The 18,575-nt window shown below is 44.9% G+C and overlaps 1 protein-coding gene across 14 annotated transcripts in view; it reads left to right on the forward strand.

The window, feature by feature from the left end:
• Positions 1-18,575, forward strand: part of CLIP4 (CAP-Gly domain containing linker protein family member 4) — a 347,916-nt gene that overhangs the window by 180,815 nt on the left and 148,526 nt on the right. For all 14 annotated transcript variants that reach the window (XM_029593003.1, XM_029593005.1, XM_029593006.1 and 11 more), the window contains one exon: positions 10,917-11,052. In XM_029593003.1, the coding sequence (XP_029448863.1) occupies positions 10,917-11,052 (136 nt within the window). The remainder of the gene's footprint in view (positions 1-10,916; positions 11,053-18,575) is intronic.

An 18,575-nucleotide genomic window follows, 5' to 3' on the forward strand; every position in this document is an offset into this window, starting at 1 on the left:
CGGAGCACCTCGCTGGTTGTGGCCTCACTCCCTTATCTGAGGTAGGTCGCCTCCTTTTTGCAGTGATATTCCCAAAAAAGCATGGGGATAAACAAAACAGGCATCTCTGAGGGAGTGGTAGGGATTGTAAAGCTGCATTAGTTGAGTGGATAGGCAGACTAGATAGGCCACATGGTCTTTTTCTGTCAGCATGTTTCTATTTTTATGTTTCTAAACTTACACTTTCAAAAATAGAAAGTGTGCGTGTAAATGCTTACCTCTTCCCCCACCCCCATTCCCACGACTGATTGCAGGAAAAAGTACACACAAAATAGTTTCCTTTATATTTTATCAGACAAAATCTCCCCCACACCCTAAACTGTTGATTTTCAGAAGATGATTTACATGCATAAACCCTTTTTTAAAATGACAAATGACCTCTTACTGGGGCAAAATTGGAAGTTACACAGATAAGTAGCATGTACACGTGCTTCGTAAAAGCCGGAAGTATGTGCGTCCTAGCTGTGTTGTGCATCGGTGTATTCCAGGGTGGGGTTTGGAAGTAAGCACACAAGTTAGTATTTTATAATCGGTATGGTCGCATACGTTAAGAGACTCATTTTACACTTGCTAATGAATTTGTATTTGCCTTTTGTCTGCTGTTTTTGTGGGGGGGGGGGGGGGAGGGGGGTCAGGGTAAAGGGATGATGGGTCTAGGTGAAATGATGGTTAAAAGTATGTGCCAAAGTATTTTCAGAAGCAGAGTACACACATTTTATAAAATACCTGACTGGCATAATGTACCATAAATACATACACATATTACTATAATTTGCATGTAAAATCTATGCATAGGACATATATGGCTCCCTACATTAGAAAATATGTGCATATTGAAAAGTACATGCCTACTTTCAGGGCAGAGACACATGGTAATTTACAGACTGTGGATCCCAAAATACAGGTTTAACTTTGGCTGCTGATTTATACAGACTGTATTAGTTGTGACAAGAGCAAGCAAGCACTTCAAAAAGCATGCAAGGCACATTGCTCAACTGAAGTAAATCAATACAGTGTAATGAAACAACCTGCAAAATATTTGGTCTCCTTGTATATGTGGGCCACAGAGCAGTAAATCACTGTCCACCTTTTCATCCCAAATCAGTGAAGTTAATAACTGGAATGGGTTTCGTCCAAGGTCTCCTTCTGGGTTGTTCAGGGTAAATGTGTGCAAATCAGATTGGCAATGTGTTCACCTGAACTGCAATTAAGTGAAAAATGATGTCAATTGAATTGGCTGAAAAACAAAGTAGTACAAAAAGGACTGCCTTGTTCCCCTCTCGCTCGCTCTTTCCTTTAGGAGGGAAGCCCGCTAAATATTTATATAGGGTAATCTGTTTTTCCCTGGATGGCACCTTGACTTTTCCATATTTGAGGACTGAAAAGAACAATGCATATAAAAGTCAATATTCAAAGGGATTTGTTCAGATTACTTTTGAGTTAGCCAGATAAACCCTGAGGTTTGAGTGTCTGGCCCCATTTAACTGGATATATTTTATCCAGTTAAGTCAGATATTCAGATACTCAGATATGTTATTCGGATAAGCTTGGATGTGCCTCTGAGCATGGTTAAAATTATCAGGGTACATAAAGCCAGATAAATGTATTTTAACTGGCTATATTCAAACGATATAGCTGGTTAAGTGCTGAGAAAAATAAATAATTAAAAAAAAGTTTGTGGTCCTTCAGGCTCAATCTTCCACCTCAACCCCACTAATGCTTGAAAATTATATTGGCCATTGTGCCCAATCTCTCTCTCCCCCTCCCAAAAGATAGTGATAAAGTTGCAGGCCTATCTGTCCAAGTGCCACCCCCCAACCTCTCCTCAGCACTGTCACAAAATTTACAGGCCCCTCCCTCTCAGCTCCATCATAAACCCCCTGGGCTGCTTGGATTATGACACAATCGTATTGCTCATGGCAGCTTCCAGCATTGCTTTGACAGCAATGCTGGAACTGGAAGCTACTGGCATTGCTATCAACATAATACTCTGGGACTGGTACATGATCCCGGTGGTTCTGGGGCGTTTTGGACGTTTCAGACATAGCCAATTAGGTTTTAAAGTTATCCAGGAAATGTCACCTGGATAACTTTCATGTACATTCAGTGGAACATTTATCTCTTTGAATATCACTGATAACTTATCCATTCTCTTCTTTTTCAACTATTGGCCTCTAAGTTTATTGGTTTACTTTTTTCATTCCTTTTCCTTTATGCTTGCTGTGTTCTCAAGTTTGTTCTTGAAGTGTGATGTTAAAATATAATAAGCAGTAAAAAAAAAAAAAAAAGTTTTATAATAAAAAAAAAACAAACCAAAAACTGAAGTCAAGTATATCCTTCTGGGTTCATGCATGATTCTGTAATTCAAAGGTGAGCAGTCTGCATGCATTCACTCAGCCCCCAAACACTAACATAAATAATCCCCTTGAGCCACAAGCCAGATATGCACAAAAACTTTAAGCAAAACCACAGATATATACATGAGTACACACACACACTTGAGCAGCAGTAGCATGCATACTTGTAGGTAGGTGCATGCAAAATTACACTCTAATACCTGCATACTTTTTGGTAACCAACAGCTACTACATGCAAACATATTTTTTCAGCCAGCAGCCCACACACATACATTTACTAGCAAACATGAGCGCCCATACATGCACTCAACCAGGAACACAGTTGCCTACAAAAAACAATACATGTACAAATACACTTGCAAACAGCGAAGAGCATACACATTCATGTGAAGCAAGTGCATACATAAACACATTTTCAGTTGCAACAACAATGTACACACAAATTCACTCATTTAGATGGTAACTTTTAAATAGCCATGTGGGCGCACATGTAAGCATGTATGACAGCTTGTGCCAGAGGTCACAGCAATTTTATAACATTCGAGTGTATATGCATGGTATAAAATAGGCTGTATGTGCGTACATGTGCGCACAATTTTATATGGATGCGCACGTGTGTGTGCAAATGCCGCCTCTACTGTGTAAGTGGGGGGATTTTAGTAGATGCGGGTTGACGCAATTACCAGTTTTCCCAGTTTATTCTCGTTTGCCTAGGTAAAGGATAGGACTTCCTAACCCCTCTAGTTAATTAGCCTCCCTTTTACCCTGTTAGTCCTTACTCTTAAAACCCCGAAGACTAGCCTAGTTTTTTTTGTTTTAGGACTTACATACCTTCCATAGCAGAAGTAAAGTTACACAGTAGGGGACCCCGCTGTGTACTTGTGCGCATAGGTATTTACATGCTAGTTTCATTCATGCCCAAGCCCCACCCAGACCATACCCATGCTTCACCCCTTTTTCCGAAAAAAATTTTTTTGCACGTACTGGGAGATATGTACATACACAGATGTGTTTTAAAATCCGTGCGGCGCATGCTGGCCTGACTTCTGCACATATCTTCCAGGTTTGGCGCATGCCAAGCTTTTAAAATTCACCCCTTGCTATAGTAGACACGCTATTGTAGTGAATAGAGCACAGTCATCCCAAGCCAACAGTGCATACACATACTCATGTCAGTCAGCAGCAATACCAATCCTTTTAATGGCACAAAATCCTTCCATTCAAACTTGCAGCCCTTCCTATACCCAAGAAAAGCATATTTTTACCTGCCAGTAGCAACACAATAATCACACTCATCTCAAACTAAAGAAACATCCTCACTGTATCACTGCCTTGGAAATTGGCCTCTGCAGAATCACACACTCGTAGTCTCTTTCTACAGCAGTAAACTGTCCAAATATGTTTTTAGTGGTTGGAAATAGTAATTCTCCCAGGACAAGCAGGATGGTAGTTCTCACATGTGGGTGACATCATCAGATGGAGCCCTATCACGGAACACTTTTGTCAAAGTTTCTAGAACTTTGACTGGCACATTGAACATGCCCAGCATGCCACCAACCCTGCATCCAGCAGAGGTCCCCCTTCAGTCTCCTTTTTTTTCCGTGCAGCAGTAGCCTCGTGGTTTTCAGGAGCTCTGTGAGAATTCCTCACAAGTATTTTCCTCACGGAAACTTTCTTTAAAATTTCAAACTTTTTCCCCATCCTGGGGTGCCCCATCGACCACCGACCTACTTCGATGCCGGTAAGTTTTACCTTGTCCTTTGTGGTCGGTTCCTGGCGGTGCTTTCATCGGTGCCTGACGGCCACGACCCGCACCGCCTTTTTTTTTTTTTTTTAAAAAGGCGACCGAGTTTCGAAAATGCCCCGAGTACCCGAGGACCATGTCCATAACGGTCCCTCATGACGTTTGTGTCTTATGCTTGGGGCCCACTCACAACGTCCAACGGTGCACTAGCTATGCTCAGAGGATGCCAAAAGGCCACAGGGTCCGCTTGGATAAGATGGACCACCTATTCAAGCTTGTGCCTCCATCTACTCCAGCCAAGAGTACACCAGGTCGAAAGTCTCAGCGCCATCGAGACACTGGTGACCGTCCTTCACCGGCTTCTTCACTTTCGAAGGCATCGACATCTTCCTCCTCTGTGCCGGAGAAGGACCGGACCGAGCATCAGGAAAAGCACCATCACCGCCATCGATATAAGCCTTCTTCCGATGCCGGCACCGACAAGCCATCGGCATTGGCAGATCCACCGGCCAAGAAGTCCTGGGGAGAAGGGGCCCCATCCCCCTCTGGACCCGGGACACCGAGGCGTTCCCCACCAGCACTGGTGCTGGGAGCCGAGACTCCACTGATACAGGTGGTCCCTCCATCAACGCCTTCTGAGCCTCCAACCCCGGTCGCTGTGTTACCAATACCAGCCTTCTGGGAGGAATTGGACTGGATGGTCCAAGAGGCAGTGCTTCAGGCACTTCGGGGATTCCAATCACCACCGGCATCGGCTCCGATGCCGATACCTGATCCGATGCCTACCATGCTGGCTCCACTCCTTGAGTGCGTGGATACACTAATCGGTGCATTACCATCGATGCCCGTTCCTTCCATGCCATCGGCACCTCCAAGGCCACTGACACCGATGCCCATTCCATTGTCCTCGGATGAGGAACACATTTTACCAATGCCGGAGCCGGTTCCAGGACCATCGGATCTATTGCCACCCCGACATCCACCAAAAGCGCCGATTCCAACGATGCCATCACCATCCTCGGTACCTGATTCAGTGCCTCCATCTTTCCCGTCGGTGCCACCTCCAGATCCGGCTGGATTTGGACCCTTACCTCCATCTGAAGGCCCGCATGGTGCTGGAGATACACCTTGTGATCCCTGGGGTGATGATTCCTCTGACACTCAGGCCTCCGAGGAACTCCTGTCAGAGCCTTCACCCCCAGAAGAACACCAGCGCTCCCCTCCTGAAGACCTCACATTTACCAACTTCATTAAAGAGATGTCTGAAACCATCCCTTTTAAACTACAAACGGAGGAGGATGCCAGGCACAAGATGCCAGGTATTGCAATTTGTGGATGCCAGAAGTGATGGCAGTTCCAGTACATGAAGTGCTCCTTGATTTGTTACAACACACCTAGGAGCACCCTGGCACAGTTCCACCAGTGAACAGAAAAACTGATGCCCCCTATCTGGTTCAGTCAGCTCTGGGGTTCCACAAAAGCCAACTGCCCCATAAATCCGTAGTCGTTGAGTCTGTCCAGAAGAAAGCCAAGAGATCCCGGCCTCATTATTCTGTCCCTCCAGGTAAAGAACAGAAATCTTTGGATGCCTTCGTACGAAGAGTGTTCCATGGTTCTATGCTAATGGCACGTATAGCAGCCTACCAGCTATACATGACTCAGTACTCAAGAAATCTTTGGAAGAAAGTCCAAGAATTCTCTGAGACCCTACTGGAGGAATATCAAGAAGGGCTCACCGCAATCCTCCAAAAAAGACTTGGTTCTGGAAAGCATGAAGTTAGGGCAGCATACGACATCTTTGAAACTGCCTGAAGAGTATCAGCAGCAGGCATAAGCGCCAGATGCTGGGCATGGCTCAAGTCTTCTGACCTGCGCCAGGAAGTCCAAGAACGTTGGCAGACCTCCCATGTACAGAGGACAATTTGCTTGGTGACAAAATTCAAGAAACAGTGGGGCATCTAAAAGATCATACAAAAAACCCACACACACAAACTGGTGTACTCCAGTACACACCAATGTAAACAAACCAAAATAAACAGTGTACTAGTCTTGAACTTAATATAGCTCCTAGAATGCCAAGCAACTTATGTAAGACCCTCTATTCACGGGCAGACATTTTGTGTGTACAACTCGTTTCTCATAGGGGTCACTATTACTTTAATCATAGTCATCCATAAACTCAATTTTTTGTTTTTCAAAGTTTTTTTCAAAAATTATAGGGCAATTCCCAATCAAGATAAAAAAACGGATACTTATCCGCACTGAAAAGGTCCCAGGTAACCCGACATGGCCATGTTTCGGACCGCTGTCCTGCTTCAGGGGAAAGGAAGAAACCAATTCAGGTAGTCGTAGAAAACATCTTCTTCTTGCGTCGTATTTACTCCGTGCCGATCCTTTTTGTCAAAGCGAGCAGCGGGTTGAAACGCAGCTCGCTTTGACAAAAAGGATCGGCACGGAGTAAATACGCCGCAAGAAGAAGATGTTTTCTACGACTACCTGAATTGGTTTCTTCCTTTCCCCTGAAGCAGGACAGCGGTCCGAAACATGGCCATGTCGGGTTACCTGGGACCTTTTCAGTGCGGATAAGTATCCGTTTTTTATCTTGATTGGGAATTGCCCTATAATTTTTGAAAAAAACTTTGAAAAACAAAAAATTGAGTTTATGGATGACTATGATTAAAGTAATAGTGACCCGCATCTAAAAGATCACCATGACACCTTGCGTCAGCTGTCCACTCTCCCTTCAGACTTCCCATCTACCACCAAGTGGTCTTTTCGATGGGATCCTAGGAGGCTAACCTATAAGCCACGTAGGTATTACCCACCTCCATCCCGTACTCAACAGCTTAGACCCTCTCAAAGAGGTCAGCCTCGACAACACAGGGCCCCAAAAGCCCAAGCAGCCCCTCAGACTGGTCCAGCATCGGGGTTTTGACTCCTTTCTAGAGGGCAGAAATCAACCCCCGCCTACCACACCCATTTCTGTTGGAGGCCGCTTGTGCCATTTTCCCAGCATATTTCACACAATTAAAACAGACCTATGGGTCCTTTCTGTGGTCACCCACGGGTACCATCTGAACTTCCTCACGCTACCACCGAACACTTCCCCATGTCCGGTGTGGGGTCTGATCAACCCTCTCCACTTCTCGAGGCAGAGCTCTCAACCCTCCTGTAGTCCAATGCCGTGGAACCGGTACCTCGACTGCAGTGGGATCTCTACTCTCGGTATTTTCTAATTCCAAAAAAAGTCAGGCGGCATTCATCCTATCTGGGACCTACGTGCACTAAGCAAACATCTCCACAAAGAAAAGTTCAGAATGATAACATTGGGCACCATGCTTCTCTCATGCAATGGGGAGATTGGCTCTGCTGTCTAGATCTTCAGGAGGCTTATGCCCACATTGCCATATACCCTCCTCATCGAAAATACCTCAGGTTTATAGTAGGCCACAATCATTTCCAATATTGAGTGCTGCCATTCGGCTTAGCATCAGCACCCCGTGTATTTATGAAATGCCTGGCAGTAGTTGCAGCTCACTTGCAACAACGCAACATCCACGTCTATCCATATCTAGACGATTGGCTCCTCAGAGGTCCATCCCAAGAGGTAGTACTCCACTCCCTCCATTTCACCATCAGCCTACTGCAATCCTTGGGATTTCTAATAAGCTATCCCAAGTCACATCTGACTCCATCACGCACCCTCTCGTTCATCGGAGCAGATCTAAACACTGTCCAGGCCAAAGCGTTTCTCCCAAACGACCGAGCATGCACATTATCAACCTTGAAAGCAGTGCAGACTCACCGAACCACTACAGCTCATCTACTAACCTTACTAGGTCACATGGCGTCCACGGTTCATGTTACCCCACTGGCTCGTCTAGCCATGAGAGTAACACAATGGACTTTAAAGTCCCCGTGGTCCCAATTAAATCAACACATGTCCGACATTGTCCACTTCACCAGCCAGCTTCGTCTATCACTTGTTTGGTGGATACAGGAGTCAGATCTTCAGATAGGACTACCCTTCCAACCTCTGCAACCTCAAATTACTCTGACAACAGATGCATCCAACCTGTGTTGGGGGGCCCATGTCAACAACCTCCAAACCCAGGGAACCTGGACCACACAGGAAGCAAAGCACCAGATACATTTTTTGGAGCTTCGCTCAATTCGATATGCCCTCTTTGCTTTTCGGGATTGCCTCTCCAACAAGGTAATCCTAATTCAAACAGTCAACCAGGTAGCAATGTGGTACCTCAGCAAGCAAGGGGACACAGACTCTTACCTGCTATGCCAGGAAGCTGCGCAGATCTGGGCCTGGGCTCTCTCCCATTCCATGCTACTGAGAGCGACCTACCTGGCAGGTGTGGACAATGTGATGGCAGACAACCTCAGCCGGACCTTTCAACCCCACGAATGGTCCCTAGATCCCACTGTAGCAAACCAAATATTTCATCAGTGGGGCCGCCCACACATTGATCTCTTTGTGTCAATTCACAACCGCAAAGTGGACAATTTTTGCTTTCTACACCTCCATGAGATGCTTTCACCCACTTGTGGGCTACGGGTCATCTATATGCCTACCCTCCACTTCCACTCATCAGCAAGACTCTCGTGAAGTAACGACAGGACGGGGGCACAATGATCCTCATAGCCCCTCACTGGCCACGCCAGGCTTGGTTTCCCATCCTACGCGACCCCTCAGTCCAGCAACCAATTCGCCCGGGCACAGATCCAACTCTGATAACACAGAACAATGGGCTGTTGCGTCATCCAAACCTTCACTCCCTGTCTCTGACAGCTTGGATGTTGAAAGATTAATACTACAATCCCTTAATCTCTCTGTTAGTGTGTCTCAGGTCCTTGTAGCTTCACGAAAGCCTTCTACTAGGAGATCTTATTGTTCCAAATGGAAAAGATTCTCCTTGTGGTGCACCACAAAAGAAATAGATCCCTTTTACTGCCTCACAACAAGGTTCCTGGACTATCTGTGGCACCTTTCTGAGTCTGGTCTGCAGACTTCCTCCATCCGAGTGCATGTCAGCGCCATAGCCGCTTACCATAAAGGTGTAGGAGATGCCCCAATCTCGGCGCAACCCCTGGTAGGGCGCTTTGAGAGGCCTGCTCCAGATCAAACCTCCACTGCGTCCTCCGGTTCCAGCATGGGACCTCAATTTTGTGCTAGCATGGCTCATGTGGCCTCTGTTCGAGCCCCTGCATGCCTGCAAGCTTTGCCATCTCACTTGGAAAGTGATCTTTCTAGTTGCTATAACCCCAGCTCGCAGAGTCAGTGAGCTACAGGCACTGGTAACATACCCAGCGTATACCAAATTTCTTAACGATCGTGTGGTACTCCGCACTCATCTGAATTTCTTGCCATAGGTAGTTCTGATTTCCACTTAAATCAGTCCATAATACTTCCTACCTTTTTTCCAAGGCATCACTCACAACCAGGTAAGTGGGATCTATGTTCCTTGGACTGTAAACGTGTGCTCGCCTTTTATCTGGACCGCACTGCAGCCCATAGGAAGTTCACCCAACTGTTTGTCTCTGATAAAACTAAATTGGGAGTTCTGGTGGGCAAGCAGACCCTGTCCACCTGGCTGGCGGACTGCATTTCCTTCTGCTACCGACAAGCTGGCCTTCCGCTACAGGGACGTGTAAAAGCGCATTCAGTAAGAGCCATGGCAACGTCAGTAGCGCACCTCCGTTCTGTACCTCTTGCTGACATCTGCAGAGCTGCCACATGTCTCGACAAGGCTGGCCGGCAAGATACCATCTTTGGCCAGTTGGTCCTGCGTAATTTATTTCCAGTTTGATAACCCAACTTCCTACCTACGACCCACTGAGAAACTCAGGCTGCCCTCATACCCAAAACCACCCCAATTGTTGTGTCTGTTGCACGTCGGGTGTTTTTGCTTCATTCTATTCAGGCATCCAGTAGCTCGCTATTCACCCACATGTGAGGACTACCATCCTGCTTCTCCTGGGAGAAAGCAAAGTTGCTTACTTGTAACAGGTGTTCTCCAGGACAGCAGGATGTTAGTTCTCATAAAACCCACCCACCACCCCACAGAGTTGGGTTCGCTTGTGCTTTATTATTTTATTTTTTGCTCGTACTTTTTGCTACAAACGAGACTGAAGGCGGACCCCTGCTGGATGCAGGGTTGGTGGCATGCTGGGTATGCTCAGTGTGCCAGTCAAAGTTCTAGAAACTTGACAAAAGTGTACCATGATAGGGCTCCATCCGATGATGTCACCCACATGTGAGGACTAACATCCTGCTGTCCTGGGAGAACACCTGTTACAGATAAGCAACTCTGCTTTTTCAGTGCACTATTGTAGAGAAGCACTTTCTAAACCCACTGTAACATATATTTCAAATTTTAGAATTCAGTGATTTCACTGATCTTAATAACGGACCATGACTTCCAAAGCCATAATTTCTAGAGATGTGCGAAACTCGAACCTTTTGGTTTGGGCTTCGTTTTCGGCCCACTGCGGGAAATTTTGTATTTCCTGCGGTTTGGGCCTTTTAAATTCGGGGGGACCCGAATTTCGGATTATTGCACACTAGTTAGCGTGCAATAACGGGAGTTAGTGCTCACTAAACCTGAAAATTAATTTTTCCTGAAATTTCGGGAAAAACTCGTTCGGGTTTTGGACTCCCCCGAACCAGAACGAATGCACATCCCTAATAATTTCTAATAAATGTAATATCCTGTGAATGAGGTCATGTGCTTTAGCCAAAATGTTTGTGTTTTTTTCATTAGGTTGGTATATTAAGATTTTGTGGCACGACAGAGTTTGCCAGTGGACAGTGGGCGGGTATAGAACTGAATCAACCAGAAGGAAAGAATGATGGCAGCGTTGGAGGTGTTCAATATTTTAAATGTGCACCAAAATATGGTATGGTCTTTATTTCTATATAATTCTTCTGTCATTTAACTTTTCTACAAAATATATCTCAGGAAAATGGTTTTTCATCAGAATATTAGCAAAATATGAGACAGTGTGTTAGACTCTGTGTCTGCAGAAGTAAAGTTCTGTATCTTGCCCTCCCAAAAAAATGATAATAAATGGTATGTTCACACTAGTTGTAATGATTGCCAGCATCTAACATTAATTTACACAGTAGTGTTTAAAAGATGGCTTTTTACTGAATGAAGCTGTCATTCGTTTAGTGTTAGTGGGGAGAGATCTACTAGGACAGAAAGCATACTGGGATCCTACCAGAGCACATTGTGGCAGATATATTGATTTCCTCTGGTGATAATATTGGATTTGCTTTCAAGGATTTCCTTTCTTCCTTTTAAATTTAGAAGGAAATGTTTGGGTAAGATATTCAGAGACAGAGGAGCCCATGCAATAAACTTGAACATGCGTGCTAATACTGTGTTGTACAATCAAAAAATACCTTTCTATGCAAGAAGACCTTATGGTACATGTTAAAATGCTCACTTGTGAAATTAACAAGGTCATGCTAAAATTAGTATGACCTTGCATGTAAGTGAGAAAGCATCATATGCAATACTTGATAGGGCCCATAGAAAATAACATGGTATGCTTTCTTCACAAATGTTTTCAGTGGGATTAGTAAAGGGCCAGAAATTCCCCTTGCTAACGAGCTCTTTGATTTCCGACTGGTTAGCATGGAGGATTTCCTGTCCTTATCAAACTTCGCAACAGAAAGAGGTCTGCCCTCAGCCCCAGCATAACAGCCTATCTGGGCCCTGGAGAGTTTCCCTTTCAAAATCAGCATACAAGTCTGTGGCAACAAAGTACTTACAGGCCTGTAAGCACTGCAGGCAGTATCAAAATTGCCCTTCCCACTCGTCAGTATGCATATTATTACTACTTACTGTGCATACATCCGAAAACAGCATAGCACACGGTACAATTTTGCCGACCTTGTTCAAATTAACCTTCAATATGTAATGATTAAAATACTATGGTAAACACTGGGTTATCCCAGGACAAACAGGATGCTAGTCCTCACATATGGGTGACATCATTGATGGAGCCCTATTGCGGAAAACTTTCTGTCAAAGTTTCTAAAAACTTTTGACTGGCACTCTGAGCCCACTGAGCATGCCCAGCATGTAAGTGAGAAAGCAGTCTTCGTTTTTCCGCGCTGCTTTTGACATCATGCAGCAGGAGCCTGTGTGAGTTTTCTCACATATATTTCTGACTAGAAATCTGATTTAAAAGTGATTATTTCTCTCCCATATTGGGGTCTCCCACATTACCACCGGCCGGTGAGTAAATTTTTTCTCATTCTGACTCTTTTGAGTAAAAGTATTTTTCTTCTCATTTTCATCGATGGCTGTTGAGGGAAATATGGCCACGGGATTGAAAAAATGTCCCAATGAAGGGTCGAAAGGCGCAACAAGAAAAGATGGAACACTTGTTCCATCTTCAACTTTTACCTTCTCCATCGACGTCTACTCAGTCATCTCCGGCCAGAGTTTCAAAACGTCTAATTCTCAAAAAACGTCGTCCGGAAGGTTCAGAGGATCGTTCATCGCCGACCCCCATCCGTGGCATCGACGAGGTCAATGGTGGAACATCAACATCGCCATCCATCAATTCCGGAGGCTCTGCTATCCCCAGAGAAATCGACTGCCAAACGGCCTCGCCTTCAGGATACGCCGAGGCGTTCACCTCCTCTTGATGTGCCAGTCATTGATCCTCTACAGGGCCCTGTGGAAGGACCAATAACACTTCCACCGCCACCACGTGTAGTTGCTCTGCCTGCACCAGCTATCACGGAGGAATTGAGCGGATTTATCCGCCAAGCGGTGCTGCAAGCGTTACAGGATCATCGGTCATTGATGCCCTCGCCGATGTCGATACCGGTGCCCGCACAGATGCCAGTGCCCGCACTGATTCTGGTACCAACACCGAAGCCGCTGACTGAACCAGTACCAAAGACTGTACCAATGCCGATGCCTCTACCATCGCCAGTACCCAGACCAATGCCGGAACCAGTCCCGACGATACCAGTGCCTGGGGCCCCAGGACAACCCGGAAATGGCATTATTTCAACTACTGATGGATAGATTTGACGCAATCGTCGGTGCTCTCCCACCGAAATCTGTTCCATCTAAACCAGCTGAAGAAGTTCCTGGACAGAGACCTATTGAAGATCCGTAGCCAGGGCCCTCAGGACTTTTTCGACCACCGAGGTCTTCTCCCACTTCCCCTTGCAGAGAAGACCCATATGATTCATGGGAAGATAAGCGTTCTGACACTTCCTCCGAAAGCTTCATGTCTGACCCTTCTCCTCCAGAAGGTAGAAAGAAGTCCCCACCAGAGGACTTGTCCTTCACTAATTTTATTAAGGACATGGCAGACACAATACCATTTAACTTGGTATCTGAAGAGGACATGAGACAGCAAACTTTGGAAGTTTTACAGTTCGTGAACCCTCCAAAAGAGGTCCTGGCCATACCTGTCCACGAGGTACTTTTGGAATTACAGCATAGACTCTGGGAACATCCATGCTCAGTTCCACCTATTAACAAAAGAGTGGACACCACCTATCTGGTCCAAAATGTTCCTGGATACCAAAAATCACAGCTGCCACATCAATCAGTTGTTGTTGAGTCGGCACAGAAGAAATCCAAAAGAATAAGACCTCATTCCTCCACTCCTCCTGGAAAGGACCATAGATTCCTGGACTCCTTAGGGAGGAAAGTATACCAGGGAGCTATGCTCAATTCAAGAATTGCGTCATATCAACTATATATGACGCAATACCAGAGGAATCTTTGGAAACAGATGCAGGAGCTTTCCAACTCCCTACCTCAGCAGTACCAAGAAGCAACTCCAGGCCATTATACACAAAGGACTTGAAGCTGGAAAGCACGAAGTCCGAGCCGCCTATGACAACTTTGAAACAGCTTCAAGAGTAGCGGCCTCAGGAATAAGTGCACATCGCTGGGCATGGTTGAAAGCCTCTGACCTCAGGCCTGAGGTACAGGAAAAACTGGTGGATTTGCCATGCATAGGTGACAACCTCTTTGGGTCAAAGGTACAGGATGCTGTAGCCCAACTGAAAGAACATACGGAAACCTTGCGCCAACTGTCGTCAGTTCCGCAAGACTCTGCTACATCATCATCTTGCCGTCCTCCTAGGAAGGAATCTTGAAAACCTTTCTACAGGCAGAGACGTTACTACCCACCAGCATCCAGAGGTAGATATTCTCTTTCACAGCAAAGATCTCAACCCAGGCAGCCTAGAGCTGCTAGGTCTCAACCTCAACCGCAGACAGGACCGGCTGCAGGCTTTTGAGGCCACCACCAGAGACCAAAGCCATCTCCACCATCCAAAACCGAACCTGCCAGTAGGAGGCCGAGTTTCCTCCTTCTACAACCATTGGTTACAGATAACAACAGACCAATAGGTACTCTCAGTAATATTTCGAGGTTACCAACTCAATTTTCTCTCAACTCCAAGAGACTCTCCTCAAAAACCTCTTCCGCTAAATGAAAATCACATAATTCATCTACAAGCAGAATTATCCACCCTTCTGAGAGCCAGAGCCGTAGAGCCGGTGCCCCGGACTCAGCAGGGCAGAGGATTCTACTCCCGTTATTTCCTCATTCCAAAGAAAACAGGAGACCTACGTCCCATCCTAGACCTCAGAAATCTCAACAAATTTCTGAAGAAAGAAAAGTTCAGGATGGTATCTTTAGGCACCATGCTTCCACTTCTTCAAACAGGAGATTGGCTTTGTTCTCTGGATCTACAAGATGCTTACGCTCACATTCCAATATTCCCTCCTCATCGCAAGTATCTGCGCTTCCTGGTGGGTCATCAACATTTCCAGTACAGAGTACTACCATTCGGACTCGCTTCAGCTCCCAGAGTGTTCACGAAATGCCTGGCAGTAATAGCAGCACACTTACACAAGGAACGTGTTCATGTTTTCCCTTATCTAGACGACTGGCTCATCAGAAGTCAATCTCAACAAGGAGCTCTGGCTTCTCTCAATCGAACAATTACTCTACTTCAATCAATGGGATTTCTCATCAATTATCAAAAGTCCCATCTCATTCCGTCTCACCTGCTTCAATTCATGGGAGCAGAATTGAACACCATCCTCTCAAAAGCCTTTCTACCCGAGGATCGAGCAGTAACACTTGCCTTGTTGGTAAACTCGCTACACTCAAACAAACAAGCAACAGCTCATCAGTTTCTCACGTTACTAGGTCACATGGCTCCACAGTTCATGTCACCCCTATGGCCAGACTAGCCATGAGAATAACCCAATGGACATAAAGATCACAATGGATCCAAGCCATTCAACCACTGTCCTCTCCAATTCAAATCACACACCAACTATGTTCATCTCTACTTTGGTGGGCAAACAAGGACAATTTGTGCAAGGGTCTGCCCTTCCAACAACCAGTCCCACAGATAAATTTAACTACAGATGCATCCACCTTAGGTTGGGGAACTCACATAAACAATCTCCAAACCCAGGGTACTTGGACAAAACTCGAAGCAACATTTCAAATCAATTTCCTGGAACTTCGAGCTATAAGTTATGCTCTGCATGCGTTCAAGGACTGCCTTTCACACAAGACTGTTCTGATTCAAACAGACAATACAGTAGCCATGTGGTACCTGAACAAACAGGGAGGTACGGGCTCGTATTTCCTTTGTCAAGAAGCCGCTCAGATTTGGGGTTGGGCCCTGACACATTCCATGTTTCTACGGGCAACTTATCTAGCGGGCATCAACAGTGTAGTTGCAGATCGCCTCAGTCGTCAGTTCCAACCGCAAGAATGGTCCCTTGATCCCTTAGTGGTGACCAGGATATTTCAGCGTTGGGGGCAACCAACAACAGACCTCTTTGCATCACACCTGAATCACAAAGTGGACAGATTCTGCTCTCTGCACAGACAGAAACACCAGCCAGCCAAGGACGCCTTTGCTCGCCCTTGGAACTCAGGCCTTCTATACGCGTATCCTCCGATACTGCTAATAACCAAAACCCTAGTGAAGCTACAACAGGACAAGGGGTCCATGATACTCATAGCCCCATATTGGCCTTGACAAGTATGGTTTCCCATACTTCTAGACCTCTCAATCAGAGAACCAATTCACCTGGGTGTAGCTCCCACTCTCATAACTCAGGATCAGGGTCGGTTGCGCCATCCCAACCTTCAATCCCTATCCCTGACAGCATGGATGTTGAAAGCTTGATCTTACAACCACTCAATCTTTCAACTAATGTCTCTCAAGTGCTTATAGCTTCACGTAAACCTTCAACACGAAAGAACTATTCTTCGAAATGGAAAAGGTTTACCTTGTGGTGCACGGCAAAGAACAATGACCCTTTCTCCTGCCCCACAACTTCTCTATTAGATTACTTATGCCACCTTTCAGATTCTGGTCTCCAGATATCATGTATAAGAGTACATTTAAGTGCAATCTCAGCTTACCATAACAAGATGGGAGATGCACCAATATCCACAATTTACTAATATCAAGCCTTGCCAACATAGGTCTTGCTGGAAATACCCTTGATTGGTTCACATCATTTCTAAAAGACAGGTATTTCAAAGTCACCTTTAATAACTTCTCATCTGATCCCTACCCCCTTGATACAGGAGTACCGCAAGGATCTGCCCTATCTGCCATCCTCTTCAATATTTATCTTCTACCACTCTGTCACTTCATCTCTAATCTAGGCATCACCTTCTTTCTCTATGCCGACGATATTCAATTACTAATCCCTATAACATCTACCATCGAAGAAGCCATATGCCTCACAGTAAATTACCTCAAATCAATCAAAATTTTTCTCAACCAACTAAAACTATGCTTAAACATGAACAAAACTGAATGGATCCAAATAAAAAGAAACTTCTCAGCTCAATCTTCTCAAATACCATACATTCAAATTGATAACTCCAACATTCAAATGAAAAATCCAATAAAGGATCTTGGCATCTGGATAGATTATGATCTGAGCTTTAAGAATTGCATAGCTATAAAAACGAGAGAAGGCTTTCATAAACTCCAGATCCTCAAACATCTCAAACCTCTGCTGTACCCGAACGACTTCAGAACAATTCTTCAAACCCTCATTTTCTCAAGCCTAGATTATTGCAACTCAATTTTCTTAGGACTTCCTAAATCTACCCTAAAACCGCTACAATTACTGCAGAATGCCGCTGCACGAGTGCTCACTGGCAAAAAGAAGTTTGATCACATCTCTCCAACTCTAAAAAACCTTCATTGGCTTCCAATTTCACAAAGAATTAAATACAAGTCCTTAACCATTCTACATAACGAAATTTACAAGGACAACAATTCCTCTCTGGATAACATGATTGCAATTCACAAATCACCCCGCTCTTCAAGGTCTTCTGACAAATTACAACTAATCATTCCCCCACTGTCATCTGCGAAACTATCCGCTACAAGACATAGAGCCTTCTCGATAGCTGGACCTACAGAATGGAACTCCATCCCAGGATACCTAAGTTCTATCAGAGATTCCAAAACCTTCAAAAAAGAATTAAAAACATGGTTGTTTAGACAATCATTCACGGACTGCTATGATTAATATCAATTTTTCATCTTGAACCCTAAAGTTCCTTTAATAAGTATCTTATAACCAAATCTTAAATTGTCTCCTGATAACATGTTATACTCTGCCTTTTGCCGAGATGTTATAGTTCTGTTATCTGTACTGCGTTATTTCTTATAACATGTTCATTGTATAATGTTGTTACTCTGTAAACCGGGGTGAAGGCACACAGCTATACTTCGGTATAAAAAAAGAATATAAATAAATAAATAAATAAATAAATATCCATACATCCTCTTGTCATTAGATTTATGAGAGGTTTAATTCACCTTAAACCACCAATTCAGCCACCTGTCACAGAATGGGACCTGAATCTGGTATTACAAGGCTCATGCGTTCTCCTTTCGAACCCATGAATTCCTGTGATCTTAAATTTCTCACATGGAAGACTATCTTCCTTATAGCCATTACATCGGCTAGAAGGGTTAGTGAGTTACAAGCACTTGTCACGTACTCACCCTAGACAAAATTCCTACATGACAGAGTGGTTCTCCATACACATCCAAATTCCACGTGAACCAATCCATAGTTTTGCCTACATTCTTTCCAAAGCCTCATTCTCACCAAGGGGAACGGGCCTTACATACCTTGGACTGTAAATGTGCGCTAGCATATTACTTAGACCGCATTGCAGTCCACAGGAAAACCACTCAACTCTTTGTAACTTTTGATCCAAACAAACCGGGTAATCCAGTGGGCAAACACACTCTCTCCAACTGGCTAGCAGATTGCATAGAGTTCTGCTATGAAAAAGCAGGCCTTCCTCTCCAAGGGCGAGTAAAGGCGCATTCAGTAAGAGCAATGTCAACCTCAGTAGCACAC

Source organism: Rhinatrema bivittatum, chromosome 3 (assembly GCF_901001135.1).
Source record: "Rhinatrema bivittatum chromosome 3, aRhiBiv1.1, whole genome shotgun sequence".
In the NCBI taxonomy this organism is placed as follows: Eukaryota; Metazoa; Chordata; class Amphibia; order Gymnophiona; family Rhinatrematidae; genus Rhinatrema; species Rhinatrema bivittatum.